The sequence below is a fragment of the Cherax quadricarinatus genome, chromosome 18, assembly GCF_038502225.1.
Source record: "Cherax quadricarinatus isolate ZL_2023a chromosome 18, ASM3850222v1, whole genome shotgun sequence".
NCBI classification, from domain to species: domain Eukaryota; kingdom Metazoa; phylum Arthropoda; class Malacostraca; order Decapoda; family Parastacidae; genus Cherax; species Cherax quadricarinatus.
This window is the reverse complement of record NC_091309.1, coordinates 45712698-45731332: the sequence shown is the minus strand read 5'-3', so window position 1 is coordinate 45731332 and position 18635 is coordinate 45712698. Positions and strand designations below refer to the sequence as shown.

At 45.3% G+C, this 18635-nt stretch overlaps 1 protein-coding gene across 2 annotated transcripts in view; it reads left to right on the top strand.

The window, feature by feature from the left end:
• LOC128689253 (receptor-type tyrosine-protein phosphatase alpha-like) overlaps positions 1 to 18635 on the top strand; it is an 828196-nt gene that overhangs the window by 242916 nt on the left and 566645 nt on the right. For both annotated transcript variants that reach the window (XM_070086466.1, XM_070086465.1), the window contains exons 5-6: positions 9266 to 9402; positions 12905 to 12972. In XM_070086466.1, coding sequence (XP_069942567.1) covers positions 9266 to 9402; positions 12905 to 12972 — 205 coding nt within the window. The remainder of the gene's footprint in view (positions 1 to 9265; positions 9403 to 12904; positions 12973 to 18635) is intronic.

Sequence of the window (18635 nt, the reverse complement as noted above, 5' to 3'; positions counted from 1 at the left end):
AGTTTCGTGAGCTGCAAGCTCTGGCTCTGGCACCTACCCTACCCTAGAAAAGTTAGGAATGACAGTTTTGTGAGCTGCAAGCTCTGGCTCTGGCACCTACCCTACCCTAGAAGAGTTAGGAATGACAGTTTTGTGAGCTGCAAGCTCTGGCTCTGGCACCTACCCTACCCTAGAAGAGTTAGGAATGACAGTTTTGTGAGCTGCAAGCTCTGGCTCTGGCACCTACCCTACCCTAGAAGAGTTAGGCATGACAGTTTTGTGAGCTGCAAGCTCTGGCTCTGGCACCTACCCTACCCTAGAAGAGTTAGGCATGTCAGTTTTGTGAGCTGCAAGCTCTGGCTCTGGCACCTACCCTACCCTAGAAGAGTTAGGCATGACAGTTTTGTGAGCTGCAAGCTCTGGCTCTGGCACCTACCCTACCGTAGAAGAGTTAGGAATGACAGTTTTGTGAGCTGCAAGCTCTGGCTCTGGCACCTACCCTACCCTAGAAGAGTTAGGAATGACAGTTTTGTGAGCTGCAAGCTCTGGCTCTGGCACCTACCCTACCCTAGAAGAGTTAGGAATGACAGTTTTGTGAGCTGCAAGCTCGGGCTCTGGCACCTACCCTACCCTAGAAGAGTTAGGCATGACAATTTTGTGAGCTGCAAGCTCGGGCTCTGGCACCTACCCTACCCTAGAAGAGTTAGGCATGACAATTTTGTGAGGTGCAAGCTCTGGCTCTGGCACCTACCCTACCCTAGAAGAGTTAGGAATGACAGTTTTGTGAGCTGCAAGGTCTGGCTCTGGCACCTACCCTACCCTAGAAGAGTTAGGAATGACAGTTTTGTGAGCTGCAAGCTCTGGCTCTGGCACCTACCCTACCCTAGAAGAGTTAGGAATGACAGTTTTGTGAGCTGCAAGCTCGGGCTCTGGCACCTACCCTACCCTAGAAGAGTTAGGCATGACAATTTTGTGAGCTGCAAGCTCGGGCTCTGGCACCTACCCTACCCTAGAAGAGTTAGGCATGACAATTTTGTGAGCTGCAAGCTCTGGCTCTGGCACCTACCCTACCCTAGAAGAGTTAGGAATGACAGTTTTGTGAGCTGCAAGCTCTGGCTCTGGCACCTACCCTACCCTAGAAGAGTTAGGAATGACAGTTTTGTGAGCTGCTAGCTCTGGCTCTGTCACCTACCCTACCCTAGAAGAGTTAGGCATGACAGTTTTGTGAGCTGCAAGCTCTGGCTCTGGCACCTACCCTACCCTAGAAGAGTTAGGAATGACAGTTTTGTGAGCTGCAAGCTCTGGCTCTGGCACCTACCCTACCCTAGAAGAGTTAGGCATGACAGTTTTGTGAGCTGCAAGCTCTGGCTCTGGCACCTACCCTACCCTAGAAGAGTTAGGCATGACAGTTTTGTGAGCTGCAAGCTCTGGCTCTGGCAACTACCCTACCCTAGAAGAGTTAGGAATGACAGTTTTGTGAGCTGCAAGCTCTGGCTCTGGCACCTACCCTACCCTAGAAGAGTTAGGCATGACAGTTTTGTGAGCTGCAAGCTCTGGCTCTGGCACCTACCCTACCCTAGAAGAGTTAGGCATGACAGTTTTGTGAGCTGCAAGCTCTGGCTCTGGCACCTACCCTACCCTAGAAGAGTTAGGCATGACAGTTTTGTGAGCTGCAAGCTCTGGCTCTGGCACCTACCCTACCCTAGAAGAGTTAGGCATTACAGTTTTGTGAGCTGCAAGCTCTGGCTCTGGCAACTACCCTACCCTAGAAGAGTTAGGCATGACAGTTTTGTGAGCTGCAAGCTCTGGCACCTACCCTACCCTAGAAGAATTAGGAATGACAGTTTTGTGAGCTGCAAGCTCTGGCTCTGGCACCTACCCTACCCTAGAAGAGTTAGGAATGACAGTTTTGTGAGCTGCAAGCTCTGGCTCTGGCACCTACCCTACCCTAGAAGAGTTAGGCATGACAGTTTTGTGAGCTGCAAGCTCTGGCTCTGGCACCTACCCTACACTAGAAGAGTTAGGCATGACAGTTTTGTGAGCTGCAAGCTTTGGCTCTGGCACCTACCCTACCCTAGAAGAGTTAGGAATGACAGTTTTGTGAGCTGCAAGCTCTGGCTCTGGCACCTACCCTACCCTAGAAGAGTTAGGCATGACAGTTTTGTGAGCTGCAAGCTCTGGCTCTGGCACCTACCCTACCCTAGAAGAGTTAGGAATGACAGTTTTGTGAGCTGCAAGCTCTGGCTCTGGCACCTACCCTACCCTAGAAGAGTTAGGCATGACAGTTTTGTGAGCTGCAAGCTCTGGCTCTGGCACCTACCCTACCCTAGAAGAGTTAGGAATGACAGTTTTGTGAGCTGCAAGCTCTGGCTCTGGCACCTACCCTACCCTAGAAGAGTTAGGCATGACAGTTTTGTGAGCTGCAAGCTCTGGCTCTGGCACCTACCCTACCCTAGAAGAGTTAGGCATGACAGTTTTGTGAGCTGCAAGCTCTGGCTCTGGCACCTACCCTACCCTAGAAGAGTTAGGCATGACAGTTTTGTGAGCTGCAAGCTCTGGCTCTGGCACCTACCCTACCCTAGAAGAGTTTGGAATTACAGTTTTGTGAGCTGCAAGCTCTGGCTCTGGCACCTACCCTACCCTAGAAGAGTTAGGAATGACAGTTTTGTGAGCTGCAAGCTCTGGCTCTGGCACCTACCCTACCCTAGAAGAGTTAGGAATGACAGTTTTGTGAGCTGCAAGCTCTGGCTCTGGCACCTACCCTACCCTAGAAGAGTTAGGAATGACAGTTTTGTGAGCTGCAAGCTCTGGCTCTGGCACCTACCCTACCCTAGAAGAGTTAGGAATGACAGTTTTGTGAGCTGCAAGCTCTGGCTCTGGCACCTACCCTACCCTAGAAGAGTTAGGCATGTCAGTTTTGTGAGCTGCAAGCTCTGGCTCTGGCACCTACCCTACCCTAGAAGAGTTAGGCATGACAGTTTTGTGAGCTGCAAGCTCTGGCTCTGGCACCTACCCTACCCTAGAAGAGTTAGGAATGACAGTTTTGTGAGCTGCAAGCTCTGGCTCTGGCACCTACCCTACCCTAGAAGAGTTAGGAATGACAGTTTTGTGAGCTGCAAGCTCTGGCTCTGGCACCTACCCTACCCTAGAAGAGTTAGGAATGACAGTTTTGTGAGCTGCAAGCTCTGGCTCTGGCACCTACCCTACCCTAGAAGAGTTAGGAATGACAGTTTTGTGAGCTGCAAGCTCTGGCTCTGGCACCTACCCTACCCTAGAAGAGTTAGGCATGACAGTTTTGTGAGCTGCAAGCTCTGGCTCTGGCACCTACCCTACCCTAGAAGAGTTAGGCATGACAGTTTTGTGAGCTGCAAGCTCTGGCTCTGGCACCTACCCTACCCTAGAAGAGTTAGGAATGACAGTTTTGTGAGCTGCAAGCTCTGGCTCTGGCACCTACCCTACCCTAGAAGAGTTAGGAATGACAGTTTCGTGAGCTGCAAGCTCTGGCTCTGGCACCTACCCTACCCTAGAAAAGTTAGGAATGACAGTTTTGTGAGCTGCAAGCTCTGGCTCTGGCACCTACCCTACCCTAGAAGAGTTAGGAATGACAGTTTTGTGAGCTGCAAGCTCTGGCTCTGGCACCTACCCTACCCTAGAAGAGTTAGGAATGACAGTTTTGTGAGCTGCAAGCTCTGGCTCTGGCACCTACCCTACCCTAGAAGAGTTAGGCATGACAGTTTTGTGAGCTGCAAGCTCTGGCTCTGGCACCTACCCTACCCTAGAAGAGTTAGGCATGTCAGTTTTGTGAGCTGCAAGCTCTGGCTCTGGCACCTACCCTACCCTAGAAGAGTTAGGCATGACAGTTTTGTGAGCTGCAAGCTCTGGCTCTGGCACCTACCCTACCGTAGAAGAGTTAGGAATGACAGTTTTGTGAGCTGCAAGCTCTGGCTCTGGCACCTACCCTACCCTAGAAGAGTTAGGAATGACAGTTTTGTGAGCTGCAAGCTCTGGCTCTGGCACCTACCCTACCCTAGAAGAGTTAGGAATGACAGTTTTGTGAGCTGCAAGCTCGGGCTCTGGCACCTACCCTACCCTAGAAGAGTTAGGCATGACAATTTTGTGAGCTGCAAGCTCGGGCTCTGGCACCTACCCTACCCTAGAAGAGTTAGGCATGACAATTTTGTGAGCTGCAAGCTCTGGCTCTGGCACCTACCCTACCCTAGAAGAGTTAGGAATGACAGTTTTGTGAGCTGCAAGGTCTGGCTCTGGCACCTACCCTACCCTAGAAGAGTTAGGAATGACAGTTTTGTGAGCTGCAAGCTCTGGCTCTGGCACCTACCCTACCCTAGAAGAGTTAGGAATGACAGTTTTGTGAGCTGCAAGCTCGGGCTCTGGCACCTACCCTACCCTAGAAGAGTTAGGCATGACAATTTTGTGAGCTGCAAGCTCGGGCTCTGGCACCTACCCTACCCTAGAAGAGTTAGGCATGACAATTTTGTGAGCTGCAAGCTCTGGCTCTGGCACCTACCCTACCCTAGAAGAGTTAGGAATGACAGTTTTGTGAGCTGCAAGCTCTGGCTCTGGCACCTACCCTACCCTAGAAGAGTTAGGAATGACAGTTTTGTGAGCTGCTAGCTCTGGCTCTGTCACCTACCCTACCCTAGAAGAGTTAGGCATGACAGTTTTGTGAGCTGCAAGCTCTGGCTCTGGCACCTACCCTACCCTAGAAGAGTTAGGAATGACAGTTTTGTGAGCTGCAAGCTCTGGCTCTGGCACCTACCCTACCCTAGAAGAGTTAGGCATGACAGTTTTGTGAGCTGCAAGCTCTGGCTCTGGCACCTACCCTACCCTAGAAGAGTTAGGCATGACAGTTTTGTGAGCTGCAAGCTCTGGCTCTGGCAACTACCCTACCCTAGAAGAGTTAGGAATGACAGTTTTGTGAGCTGCAAGCTCTGGCTCTGGCACCTACCCTACCCTAGAAGAGTTAGGCATGACAGTTTTGTGAGCTGCAAGCTCTGGCTCTGGCACCTACCCTACCCTAGAAGAGTTAGGCATGACAGTTTTGTGAGCTGCAAGCTCTGGCTCTGGCACCTACCCTACCCTAGAAGAGTTAGGCATGACAGTTTTGTGAGCTGCAAGCTCTGGCTCTGGCACCTACCCTACCCTAGAAGAGTTAGGCATTACAGTTTTGTGAGCTGCAAGCTCTGGCTCTGGCAACTACCCTACCCTAGAAGAGTTAGGCATGACAGTTTTGTGAGCTGCAAGCTCTGGCACCTACCCTACCCTAGAAGAATTAGGAATGACAGTTTTGTGAGCTGCAAGCTCTGGCTCTGGCACCTACCCTACCCTAGAAGAGTTAGGAATGACAGTTTTGTGAGCTGCAAGCTCTGGCTCTGGCACCTACCCTACCCTAGAAGAGTTAGGCATGACAGTTTTGTGAGCTGCAAGCTCTGGCTCTGGCACCTACCCTACACTAGAAGAGTTAGGCATGACAGTTTTGTGAGCTGCAAGCTTTGGCTCTGGCACCTACCCTACCCTAGAAGAGTTAGGAATGACAGTTTTGTGAGCTGCAAGCTCTGGCTCTGGCACCTACCCTACCCTAGAAGAGTTAGGCATGACAGTTTTGTGAGCTGCAAGCTCTGGCTCTGGCACCTACCCTACCCTAGAAGAGTTAGGAATGACAGTTTTGTGAGCTGCAAGCTCTGGCTCTGGCACCTACCCTACCCTAGAAGAGTTAGGCATGACAGTTTTGTGAGCTGCAAGCTCTGGCTCTGGCACCTACCCTACCCTAGAAGAGTTAGGAATGACAGTTTTGTGAGCTGCAAGCTCTGGCTCTGGCACCTACCCTACCCTAGAAGAGTTAGGCATGACAGTTTTGTGAGCTGCAAGCTCTGGCTCTGGCACCTACCCTACCCTAGAAGAGTTAGGCATGACAGTTTTGTGAGCTGCAAGCTCTGGCTCTGGCACCTACCCTACCCTAGAAGAGTTAGGCATGACAGTTTTGTGAGCTGCAAGCTCTGGCTCTGGCACCTACCCTACCCTAGAAGAGTTAGGCATGACAGTTTTGTGAGCTGCAAGCTCTGGCTCTGGCACCTACCCTACCCTAGAAGAGTTAGGCATGACAGTTTTGTGAGCTGCAAGCTCTGGCTCTGGCACCTACCCTACCCTAGAAGAGTTAGGAATGACAGTTTTGTGAGCTGCAAGCTCTGGCTCTGGCACCTACCCTACCCTAGAAGAGTTAGGCATGACAGTTTTGTGAGCTGCAAGCTCTGGCTCTGGCACCTACCCTACCCTAGAAGAGTTAGGCATGACAGTTTTGTGAGCTGCAAGCTCTGGCTCTGGCACCTACCCTACCCTAGAAGAGTTAGGCATGACAGTTTTGTGAGCTGCAAGCTCTGGCTCTGGCACCTACCCTACCCTAGAAGAGTTAGGAATGACAGTTTTGTGAGCTGCAAGCTCTGGCTCTGGCACCTACCCTACCCTAGAAGAGTTAGGAATGACAGTTTTGTGAGCTGCAAGCTCTGGCTCTGGCACCTACCCTACCCTAGAAGAGTTAGGCATGACAGTTTTGTGAGCTGCAAGCTCTGGCTCTGGCACCTACCCTACCCTAGAAGAGTTAGGCATGACAGTTTTGTGAGCTGCAAGCTCTGGCTCTGGCACCTACCCTACCCTAGAAGAGTTAGGCATGACAGTTTTGTGAGCTGCAAGCTCTGGCTCTGGCACCTACCCTACCCTAGAAGAGTTAGGAATGACAGTTTTGTGAGCTGCAAGCTCTGGCTCTGGCACCTACCCTACCCTAGAAGAGTTAGGAATGACAGTTTTGTGAGCTGCAAGCTCTGGCTCTGGCACCTACCCTACCCTAGAAGAGTTAGGCATGACAGTTTTGTGAGCTGCAAGCTCTGGCTCTGGCACCTACCCTACCCTAGAAGAGTTAGGAATGACAGTTTTGTGAGCTGCAAGCTCTGGCTCTGGCACCTACCCTACCCTAGAAGAGTTAGGCATGACAGTTTTGTGAGCTGCAAGCTCTGGCTCTGGCACCTACCCTACCCTAGAAGAGTTAGGAATGACAGTTTTGTGAGCTGCAAGCTCTGGCTCTGGCACCTACCCTACCCTAGAAGAGTTAGGCATGACAGTTTTGTGAGCTGCAAGCTCTGGCTCTGGCACCTACCCTACCCTAGAAGAGTTAGGAATGACAGTTTTGTGAGCTGCAAGCTCTGGCTCTGGCACCTACCCTACCCTAGAAGAGTTAGGCATGGTGTCCATGTTACATTTACTTTATTATTATTATTATTAAAGATTCGCCGGTATTCTCCCGGCCCGGGCCTTTTCCAAGTGGTGGCCCGGCCTTGGCTCCCTCTTTAGGGAGTGTCTGAGACCAAAGTCTCCCATGGGAGGAGGTACAAATACCTCCTCATCTTTGGGACCAACTGTCCCCAGGCCTAGTCACAAGCTAGGCCTCTCTGGTCTGCCATCCCCGCCACAAGGAGGCAAATGGAAATGACAGTCTTTTGAGCTAAAGGCTCGGGCTCAGGCACCTACCCTACCCTAGAAGAGTTAGGCATGGTGTCCATGTTACATTTACTCACATTCAAACATCCCAGTTTGATAAATTGTTTCATATTATAGTTTTTAGCAATTTATACAGAAGAAAAGTTTAGCGCATTGCTCTCAGTATTTTTAAGTTATTTTATTAAAATGGATTTTTTAATCAATAATTATATACTTTGTAGGATTTCAGAAAATTTATAATACTATGTAAGAAAATAAAATAAAAAAAAAACTATTTCGCTATTTTAGATCACTTTCATTTTTTAACGAGGAGGGACTTTCCTGTTTTCAGAATTGATGAGGCGTTCTTAAGATTTCACCTGAAACAAGTTTATGTATGGGCAATATTGACCAACTGCTCAGTTATATAAACCACAGAAATGTCAGGGATTGAACCCATGGCAAGTGAATCCTAAAACTTCTAATATTTCCCTGGTATGTTTGAATTCGTGTTATTACGATTTCGTGAGTTATTCAACTATATAATTTTGCACATGCTAATAGTTGCATGAACAGTTCCCCCATTACAGTAAACCATCACTGATCAATAACACAGTTCCCCCATTACAGTAAACCATCACTGATCAATAACACAGTTCTCCCATTACAGTAAACCATCACTGATCAATAACATATTGGTTCAGCATTTAAGGATCTTTATTCACGAAACGTTACGTTGTCTCAGAAGGTTTCTCCAGTGGAACACGTAAGATTTTAAAACTGGAGACAGAAGTTGACAGTAATTTGAGGTTATCATTTCGTCATCCTTGATTACAAAGGGTCAACTCTCATTCTCTTAAACACAAGCATCAGTCTGGAGCTAGAAGAGAGATGTAGCAGTTAGAGATAACGTCACAGTTGGCTGGGACCCACTAATAGAAGTAGGTCCTGCTAAACTGTTATTAGGAGAAGAGTTATGGAATACATCCCCTGTATCAAGATACCTGGTGTTGTATGCAAGACAAGTATCGTACAATATGTGGTATATAATATCTTTGCTTGGCTTCTAATTAGAGATGTATCGGATGTGAAAATTAAGATATCCGTGGATGTGGATGTGTATGAGGATGTCTTACTTATTTTGCGGATGCGTACGCAGATGTGGATGTAAGAAATTGTGCGAATGTTCTGCGGATGTTGATGCGGATGTAAAAAATTGTGCGGATGTTCTGCGGATTTGGATGCGGATGTATATGTGGATATCTCTTTGCAGTAAAATGCGGACGCGGAAGCGGATGTAAGGAAGTGTGCGGATGTTTCACGGATGCGGATGTGGATATCCGATACATCACTACTTCTGACACAAGCATGTTGTAATCGGGCATAATGGAATATGAGTATTTATCAATGTTAAAGAACCAGTTATGGAGTTAAGACTAGACACATGGACTCGTGTGTCAAAGAGAATAACCAGTAATTTAGTTTGTAAAGTAAACGTCTAATTTACTTACAAAACTTTGAGAAACCTGAATGCATAATTTTTATAATATTTAATGTATTTACTTACCATGCAGTCTAAAATTAGTTACTAGTGTGTTCTGTGGATAATTTAATTCAACGACTGGAAAGAACTCAAAAAATAGCTTGTAAGATAATGTTATTTATGAGTTAATTATGCTAAATAAAGTGAATAAGACTTATTAAGTGGATTTTATTCATTTACATATATTGCTTTGAATGAGCTGTGTTACTGGAAATAACTGGAATCCTCAAAAAAATCTATTACCTGCTATTCTTATAGGACTCCGACATATGCCTATCAGCGCTTCACAGTGGGGCTGTTCCCAGGAGTGGAGGAGACTTTACCATTATCCGGAGAAACGAAGAGCATAAACATTTCTTTGGCTCCACACTAAACAGAATTTTCTCAAAGAGCAAGTAAGTTACATGTATGACCTTGTAATGTAGTTGTGGAGAGTAGGTGACTGTCTTTAGGAAGTCACAACAGCAGCTTCAAGCAAGAAAGTAACAGGTAAGGAAGATAAAGTAAACAGGAAAGATAAAGTAAAGGGACAGTTCATAACCGGGAGGAAACAAGTAGGGAAAGTAATCTTTACCGTCAAGGGAACGGGAAGAGGTAGAGTTCACGCCTATGACGGAGTAGCAAGTTACGAGAAATATTTGGCAAGGGAGGGGAAGTGTTAGGACAATTTTTTGGGCTATAACTTCAGTAAAATATCTGAGCAGGTGAAGACAGCTTTAATGCATCCTCTGAGCAGGGAAGGACAACCTTAATGCATCCTTTGAGCAGGGAAGGACAACCTTAATGCATCCTCTGAGCAGGGAAGGACAACCTTAATGCATCCTTTGAGCAGGTGAAGACAACTTTAATGCATCCTCTGAGCAGGGAAGGACAACCTTAATGCATCCTCTGAGCAGGTGAAGACAACTTTAATGCATCCTCTGGCTATAAGAGGACAAGTTTAGTGTAACATTTGAACAGGAGAGATGTTTAGTGTGCACACTTGCCAGGAAGAAATATGTTTAGTGTGCACACTTGCCAGGAAGAAATGTATTTGATGTTACCTTAGGGGAAGAAGTGACAACTGATTAGAACGATTATCTTAGTTCTGGGTAAAGAGTATTTATTTATGGGATCGTAGGTAGAGGACAGGATTTAGTCATGGGACGAGTTTAGGGAAAGTGATCACAAATCACTTAGTTTCAATTTATTATGGAAATACCCAGTAAACTGCAGTTAAGTCTCTGTCCCAGACTTTCGATTGGCTGATTTCATGGGACTGAAAAATTACCTGGGTGGGCTAAATTGGGATGTCCTGACTATGGGTCAGGTAGGTGATGTTTTTCAGAGCATAGTTCTAGCTGTTCAGACAACTTTTGTTCCGAGTAGGGAAATTATATCTAACAAAAATGATCCCAAATGGATGAACAATAGATTAAAACATCTCACTGGTCAAAGGAGGGGCATTTTTAGGCGTATCAAAAGAGGGAATGGGCAGTTAAGAAATCATTATGTTAAATTAAAGAGAGAAATAAAAAAAAGGAATAAAAGAAATAAGAAAAGCAAAGAGGGATTATGAGGCTAAGGTCGCAAGGGATTCGAAGTCTAACCCAAAAGGGTTCTTTCAGGTATACAGAAGTAAGATTAGAGACAAGATAAGCCCGTAGGTAAAACATATAGGCAACAGTTAGGCAACTTTATTCCGAAACGTTTCGCCTACACAATAGGCTTCTTCAGTCGAATACTGAAAGTAGGCAGGAACAGTAGGGATGTGAAGACGATGTAATCAGTCCATCACCCTTGAAGTCGTAGAATTTGAGGTTGTCAGTCCCTCAGCCTGGAGAAGTTCAGTTCCATAGCCAGATAGTTCCAGACTATGGAACTGAACTTCTCCAGGCTGAGGGACTGACAACCTCAAATTCTACGACTTCAAGGGTGATGGACTGATTGCATCGTCTTCACATCTCTACTGTTCCTGCCTACTTTCTGTATTCGACTGAAGAAGCCTACTGTAGAGGCGAAACGTTTCGGAATAAAGTTGCCTAACTGTTGCCTATGTGTCTTACCTACCAACCTGTCGGTATTGTATACCATTTTGATGTTCAAGATAGGCCCACTTAAGAGTAACTCAGGTCAGATCACTTACAGTGATAGGGATATGTGTGAAATTTTCAATTCTTATTTCCTCTCAGTTTTTACTCAGGAAGATACTAGCGAAATTCCAGAAATAATAAATTATGTAGAACAGGACGATAATAAACTATACACGATTACAGAAACTAGTGACATGGTCCTCAGACAAATAGAGAAACTAAAACCTAACAAATCCCCAGGTCCTGATGAACTGTTTGCAAGGGTGTTAAAGGAATGTAAAGAGGAACTTTGCAAATCTTTGGCTAATTTTTTCAACATATTACTACAAACTGGCATAGTGCCTGATAAGTGGAAAATGGCAATTACAAGGCAGGTGACAGGTCCTTGGCTTCGAACTATAGACCAATAAGCCTTACTTCCATAGTGGGAAAATTTATGGAATCAATAATTGCCGAGGCAATTCGTAGCCATCTTGATAGGCATAAATTGATAAATGAATCTCAGCACGGCTTTACTAAGGGGCGTTTCTGTCTTACGAATTTACTAACTTTTTTCACTAAGGTGCTTGAGGGGGTAGATCATGGTAATGAATATAATATTGTGTATATGGACTTCAGTAAGACTTTCGATAGAGTTCCACACCAGAGGCTATTGAGGAAACTTAAGGCACACGGAATAGGAGGAGAAATTTTTTCCTGGGTAGAGGCATGGTTGACAAATAGACAGCAAGGGTTTGTATAAATGGGGAGAAATCAGAATGGGGGCACGTCACAAGCGGTGTTCCACAGGGGTCAGTGTTGGGCCCGTTGTTGTTCACAATTTACATAAACGATTTGGATGAGGGAATAAATAGCGACATAAGCAAATTTGCTGATGATACCAAAATAGACCGTCCAGTTCATTCTTTTGAGGACATTAGTGCACTCCAGGATGATTTGAATAGACTAATGCAGTGGTCGGAGAAGTGGCAGATGCAGTTTAATATAGACAAATACAAAGCTCTAAATGTTGGACAGGAAAATAACCATGTCCTCAAGTTGTTCTTCAACTCTATATATCCTTGGTTAGGTCTCATTTAGACTATGCTGCACAGTTTTGGTCACCGTATTACAGAATGGATATAAATGCTCTGGAAAACGTACAGAGGAGGATGACAAAGATGATCCCATGTATCAGAAATCTTCCCTATGAGGATAGACTGAGGGCCCTGAATCTGCACTCTCTCGATAGGCGTAGAATTAAGGGGGATAAGATAGAGGTGTATAAAAGGAAAACAGGAATAAATAAATAGGGTGTAAATAGCGTGCTGAAAATATCCAGCCAAGACAGGACTCGCAGCAATGGTTTCAAGTTGGAAAAGTTCAAATTCAAGAAGTGTATAGGAAAGCACTGGTTTGGTAATAGAGTTGTGGATGAGTGGAACAAACGCCCGAGTACCGTCGTAGAAGCTAAGACGTTGTGTAGTTTTAAACATAGGTTGGATAAATACATGAGTGGGTGTGGGTGGGTGTGAGTTGGACCTGACTAGCTTGAGCTACCAGGTCCGGTGCCGTTCTCCTTCCTTAAGTGGAAGTGACCTGACTATGTGGTCATTGTGCTAAGCCGGGGGTGGCATGGACCTGCTTCGCATGGGTCAGTAGGCCTGTTGCAGTGTTCCTTCTTTCTTATGTTCTTATGTTCAGTCAGTTGATATTATTAAGTGAGTGACAGTATTCAGTCTGTTAATGAGTGTTCAGTCTTTATATGAAGGAGGATTCAGTCATGGGTTAAGTGTTCACTATTTCCTTTATCTGTTAACTAGCCATCCCCTTTGTCTCCTTGCAGAATGATGAACAGCAACAGTCAAGTTGTGTACGAAATGGTGAAGGATAACCCTTCTGTCACACCTGATGGTGAGTCTTTTCTTGCTGTCACTCAGAAGAATAGATCTGTTTCTGACAGTCACTCAGAAGAATACTTCAGTTGCTCGCTCTCACTCGAGAGGGCAAGTCAGACATTTCCATGATCTTACACTGGAGGTAAGTCAGACAGTTCCATGATCTCACACTGGAGGTAAGTCAGACAGTTCCATGATCTCAAACTGGAGGTAAGTCAGACAGTTCCATGATCTCACACTGGAGGTAAGTCAGACAGTTCCATGATCTTACACTGGAGGTAAGTCAGACAGTTCCATGATCTTACACTGGAGGTAAGTCAGACAGTTCCATGATCTTACACTGGAGGTAAGTCAGACAGTTCCATGATCTTACACTGGAGGTAAGTCAGACAGTTCCATGATCTCAAACTGGAGGTAAGTCAGACAGTTCCATGATCTCACACTGGAGGTAAGTCAGACAGTTCCATGATCTTACACTGGAGGTAAGTCAGACAGTTCCATGATCTTACACTGGAGGTAAGTCAGACAGTTCCATGATCTTACACTGGAGGTAAGTCAGACAGTTCCATGATCTTACACTGGAGGTAAGTCAGACAGTTCCATGATCTCACACTGGAGGTAAGTCAGACAGTTCCATGATCTTACACTGGAGGTAAGTCAGACAGTTCCATGATCTTACACTGGAGGTAAGTCAGACAGTTCCATGATCTTACACTGGAGGTAAGTCAGACAGTTCCATGATCTTACACTGGAGGTAAGTCAGACAGTTCCATGATCTCACACTGGAGGTAAGTCAGACAGTTCCATGATCTCACACTGGAGGTAAGTGAGACAGTTCCATGATCTCACACTGGAGGTTATGTTATATAGTTCCATGATCTCACACTGGAGGTTAAGTTAGACAGCTCCATGATCTCACACTGGAGGTTATGTTAGTCAGTTCCATGATCTCACACTGGAGGTTAAGTTAGACAGTTCCATGATCTCACACTGGAGGTTATGTTATTTAGTTCCATGATCTCACACTAGAGGTTAGGTTATATTGTCCCATGATCTCACACTGGAGGTTATGTTATATAGTTCCATGATCTCACACTAGAGGTTAAGTTAGACAGTTCCATGATCTCACACTGGAGGTTATGTTATATAGTTCCATGATCTCACACTAGAGGTTAAGTTAGACAGTTCCATGATCTCACACTGGAGATTAAGTTAGACAGTTCCATGAACTCACACTGGAGGTTATGTTATATAGTTCCATGATCTCACACTAGAGGTTAAGTTAGACAGTTCCATGATCTCACACTGGAGATTAAGTTAGACAGTTCCATGAACTCACACTGGAGGTTAAGTAGTCAGTTCCATGAACTCACACTGGAGGTTAAGTTAGTGTGTTCCATGATCTCACACTGGAGAGTAAGTTAGACAGTTCCATGAACTCACACTGGAGGTTATGTTATATAGTTTCATGATCTCACACTGGAGGTTATGTTATATTGTTCCATGATCTCACACTGGAGGTTATGTTATATAGTTCCATGATCTCACACTGGAGGTTATGTTATATAGTTCCATGATCTCACACTGGAGGTTATGTTATATAGTTCCATGATCTCACACTGGAGGTTATGTTATATAGTTCCATGATCTCACACTGGAGGTTGAGTCTGACTTACCCATGAACTCACTCAGAAGAACGAGTCAGTAATTTTCTTCCTGTCGGAATAAAGGTAAATCAGTGAATTCCTGGCTGTCACTTGGAAGGATAATCAGACAGTTCCTAGTTGTTATTCAGGTTAAGTGAAATAGCTCTTTCCTATAATTTAGAAGGGAAAGTCAGTAAGTTAATAGTTGCCACTCGGAAGGTAAATCAGACAGTTGTTGATTGTCAGGAGGGTGGGTCAGATGGAATTCGGACAGAATCTGACTGCAGATGAGGAGGGTAAGCCAGACAGTCCTGGCTGTTACTTAGTAAAGTAAATAAGTAAGTCACGCTGTCACTTAGGCACGTAAGTCAGGTAGTTTCTGGCTGTCACTCAGAAGGGTAAGTTAGAGAACTCCTGGCTGTCACTGTCACTTAAAAAGTCAGACAGTTCCAGGCTGTCATACAGCAAGGTAATAATTACTGTAAATTATATACACTGATGGATCTAAGCAGGAGTCTACTGGCAGGGCTACATCTGCTCTTGCTCTCACCTCCCTAGTTAAAAACAAGAGGAACTATTTTGAGTTAGGCATAGAAATTAACAACTGGGCGTGTACACTGCGAACTGAAATTTTTGTCATCTAAATGGCACTAAAGTTAATTTAAGACACTGAGACTGACTCTATGATTACTGCTGTTTCTATGTCATTAACTAAGGCTCTTGACTCACATGGCTCTAATAACATGCTCATTGGAGAAGCCAGATATAGATACTCAAAAATTTGGGAAGAAGGAATTAATATACAATTATTATGGATTGCATCAAACATTGGATCACTCCTTCATGATAAAGTTAATAAATTAGTTAAAAAAGTACCCTGAAGGAAAAGGTGGAATTTAACTTTGGTGTATGTGCCTAGCATTAGGAATATTAGTAGAAGTAGAAGAGAAGTAAATCATGAAACTGAATGTTATAGGAATGTAGTTAGAAGCCTAAATAGAACTATAACCAACTATGATAATATGAACGGAGATAAGTATGTTTATGGAGCAACTTGCAATATGAACAGACTGACTGGTGATGCGGTGGTCAGGCTTAAGCTTGGTTACAAGTACTTCTGGCAGTTGAGCAGACACACAGATGGTGATCAAACCAAATACAATTTATGTGGCCAGCCCTATGGTTACTATCTTGAGCACTGTGCTTAATTATCCTCTTATTGAGGAATATATAGACAGTATAATAACCTTTGGGGTATGTCAAGATATCTGATTAATGAAAAAGATAACAGACATATTGAGCAGTATATAAATCCGGATTAACAATCTCCTGCAAACACATTTGTGGCCTAGTTCCATATGCTCTTCTGCTATCATCCTCAAGAAGGCTATGGGGTGAAAAGAGACACTTGGGGAATATTTAGGAGTCTTTATTCTAGAAACGTTTCGCCAGTCAGTGGCTTATTCAGTCCAATTGTGGACGATGAGGAGTTTGAGGTAATCAATCCTTTAGCCTAGAATCGATGTGTTCAGTCTATCAATCTTGAGAAAAGTACAGCATATACGCAGAGAAGTAGTTTATATACTATAGTCAGGTGAGTTGAAGCATCAAGACGCCGAATTACGAGCGGAAAAAATCCACTAGGTCGTATCTATGTGTTAGGCAAGTCGAAGAAATCCCTGTATCAAGACTGATGAACTCAACACATCGACTCCAGGCTGAGGAACTCATGTCCTCAAACTCCTTCTCATCTTCCATCTCATCTTCTCTGTATTAGACTCAAGACGAAGCCACTGGATGACCAGACGTTACTAGAATAAAGATTACCAAATGTTTTACAAGCCTCGCATTCTTCAACTCGTCGGGTTTCTAAACCATTTACAACATAAGGATAGGAGGTGCTCAATATACTATCAGTTTCGATGGAAAGGTACACAGATTTTTGCTGTCACTTATGATAGTAAATTAGGCAGTTCCTGGTTGTCGCTTAGGACTGTTAATTAGACAGATCATTGCTGTCTCACAAAACAGTAAGTTAGAAAATTCTGGAATATCATTCAGGAAAATGAATTGTTGTAACTCAGGAGAGTAAGTTAGTTCCAGGGTGTAATTCTGGAGGGTAAGTCAAACAGTTCCAGGCTGTCACTCTGGAGGGTAAGTCAAACAGTTCCAGGCTGTCACTCTGGAAGGGTAAGTCAAACAGTTCCAGGCTGCTACTCTGGAGGGTAAATCAAACAGTTCCAGGCTGTCACTCTGGAGGGTAAGTCAGACACTTCCAGGCTGTCACTCTCGAGGGTAGTCAAAAAAGAGTTGCAGGCTGTCACTCTGAAGGGGTAAGTTAAACAGTTCCAGGCTGTCACTCTGGAGGGTAAGTCAAACAGTTCCAGGCTGTCACTCTGGAGGGTAAGTCAGACAGTTCCAGGCTGTCACTCTGGAGGGTATGTCAGACAGTTCCAGGCTGTAACTCTGGAAGGAAAGTCATACAGTTCCAGGCTGTAACTATGGAGGGTAAGTCAGACAGTTCCAGGCTGTAACTCTGGAGGGTAAGTCAGACAGTTCCAGGGTGTCACTATGGAGGATAAGTCAGAGTGTTCCAGGCTGTCACTCTAGAAGGTAAGTCAGACAGTTTCAGGGTGTCACTATGGAGGATAAGTCAGACAGTTCCAGGCTGTCACTCTGGTGGGTAACTCAGACAGTTTTAGGGTGTCACTATGGAGGGTAAGTCAGACAGTTCGAGGCTGTCACTCAAGAGGGTAAGTCAGACAGTTCCAGGGTGTCACTATGGAGGATAGGTCAGACAGTTCCAAGCTGTCACTCTGGAGGGTAAGTCAGACAGTTCCAGGCTGTCACTCTGGAGGGTCAATCGGATAGTTCCAGGCTGTCATTCAGGAGGGTCAATCAGATAGTTCCAGGCTGTCACTCTGGAGGGTAAGTCAAACATTTACAGGATGACACTCAGGAGGGTCAATTAGATAGTTTCAGGCTGTCACTCTAGAGGGTAAGTCAGACAGTTCCAAGCTGTAACTCTGGAGGGTAATTCAGACAGTTCCAGGCTGTCACTCTGGAGGGTAAGTCAGACAGTTCCAGGCTGTTACTATGGAGGATAAGTCAGACAGTTCCAGGCTGTCACTCTAGAGGATAAGTCAAACAGTTCAAGGGTGTCACTATGGAGGATAAGTCAGACAGTTCCAGGCTGTCACTCTAGAGGGTTAGTCAGATAGTACCAAGGTGTCACTCTAGAGGATAAGTCAAACAGTTCCAGGGTGTCACTCTAGAGGGTAAGTCAAACAGTTCCAGGGTGTCACTATGAAGGATAAGTCAGACAGTTGCAGGCTGTCATTCAGGAGGGTCAATCAGATAGTTCCAGGCTGTCACTCAGGAGGATCAATCATGTAGTTCTAGGGTGACACTCAGGTGCTTCTTTTCCTTCTCTCAGGGGCCTCTTGCTTCTTTTCCTTCACTCAGGGGCCTCGTGCTTCTTTTCTTTCACTCAGGGGCCTCGTACTTCTTTTCTTTCACTCAGGGGACTCGTGCTTCTTTTCTTTCACTCAGGGGCCTCGTACTTCTTTTCTTTCACTCAGGGGACTCGTGCTTCTTTTCTTTCACTCAGGGGCCTCGTACTTCTTTTCTTTCACTCAGGGGACTCGTGCTTCTTTTCTTTCACTCAGGGGCCTCGTACTTCTTTTCTTTCACTCAGGGGACTCGTGCTTCTTTTCTTTCACTCAGGGGCCTCTTACTTCTTTTCCTTCACTCAGGGGCCTCGTGCATTTCTTTCTCTCAGGGGCCTCGTGCTTCTTTTCTTTCACTCAGGGGCCTCGTGCTTCTTTTCTTTCACTCAGGGGCCTCTTACTTCTTTTCCTTCACTCAGGGGCCTCGTGCATTTCTTTCTCTCAGGGGCCTCGTGCTTCTTTTCTTTCACTCAGGGGCCTCGTGCTTCTTTTCCTTCACTCAGGGGCCCCGTGCTTCTTTTCTTTCACTCAGGGGCCTCTTACTTCTTTTCCTTCACTCAGGGGCCCCGTGCTTCTTTTCTTTC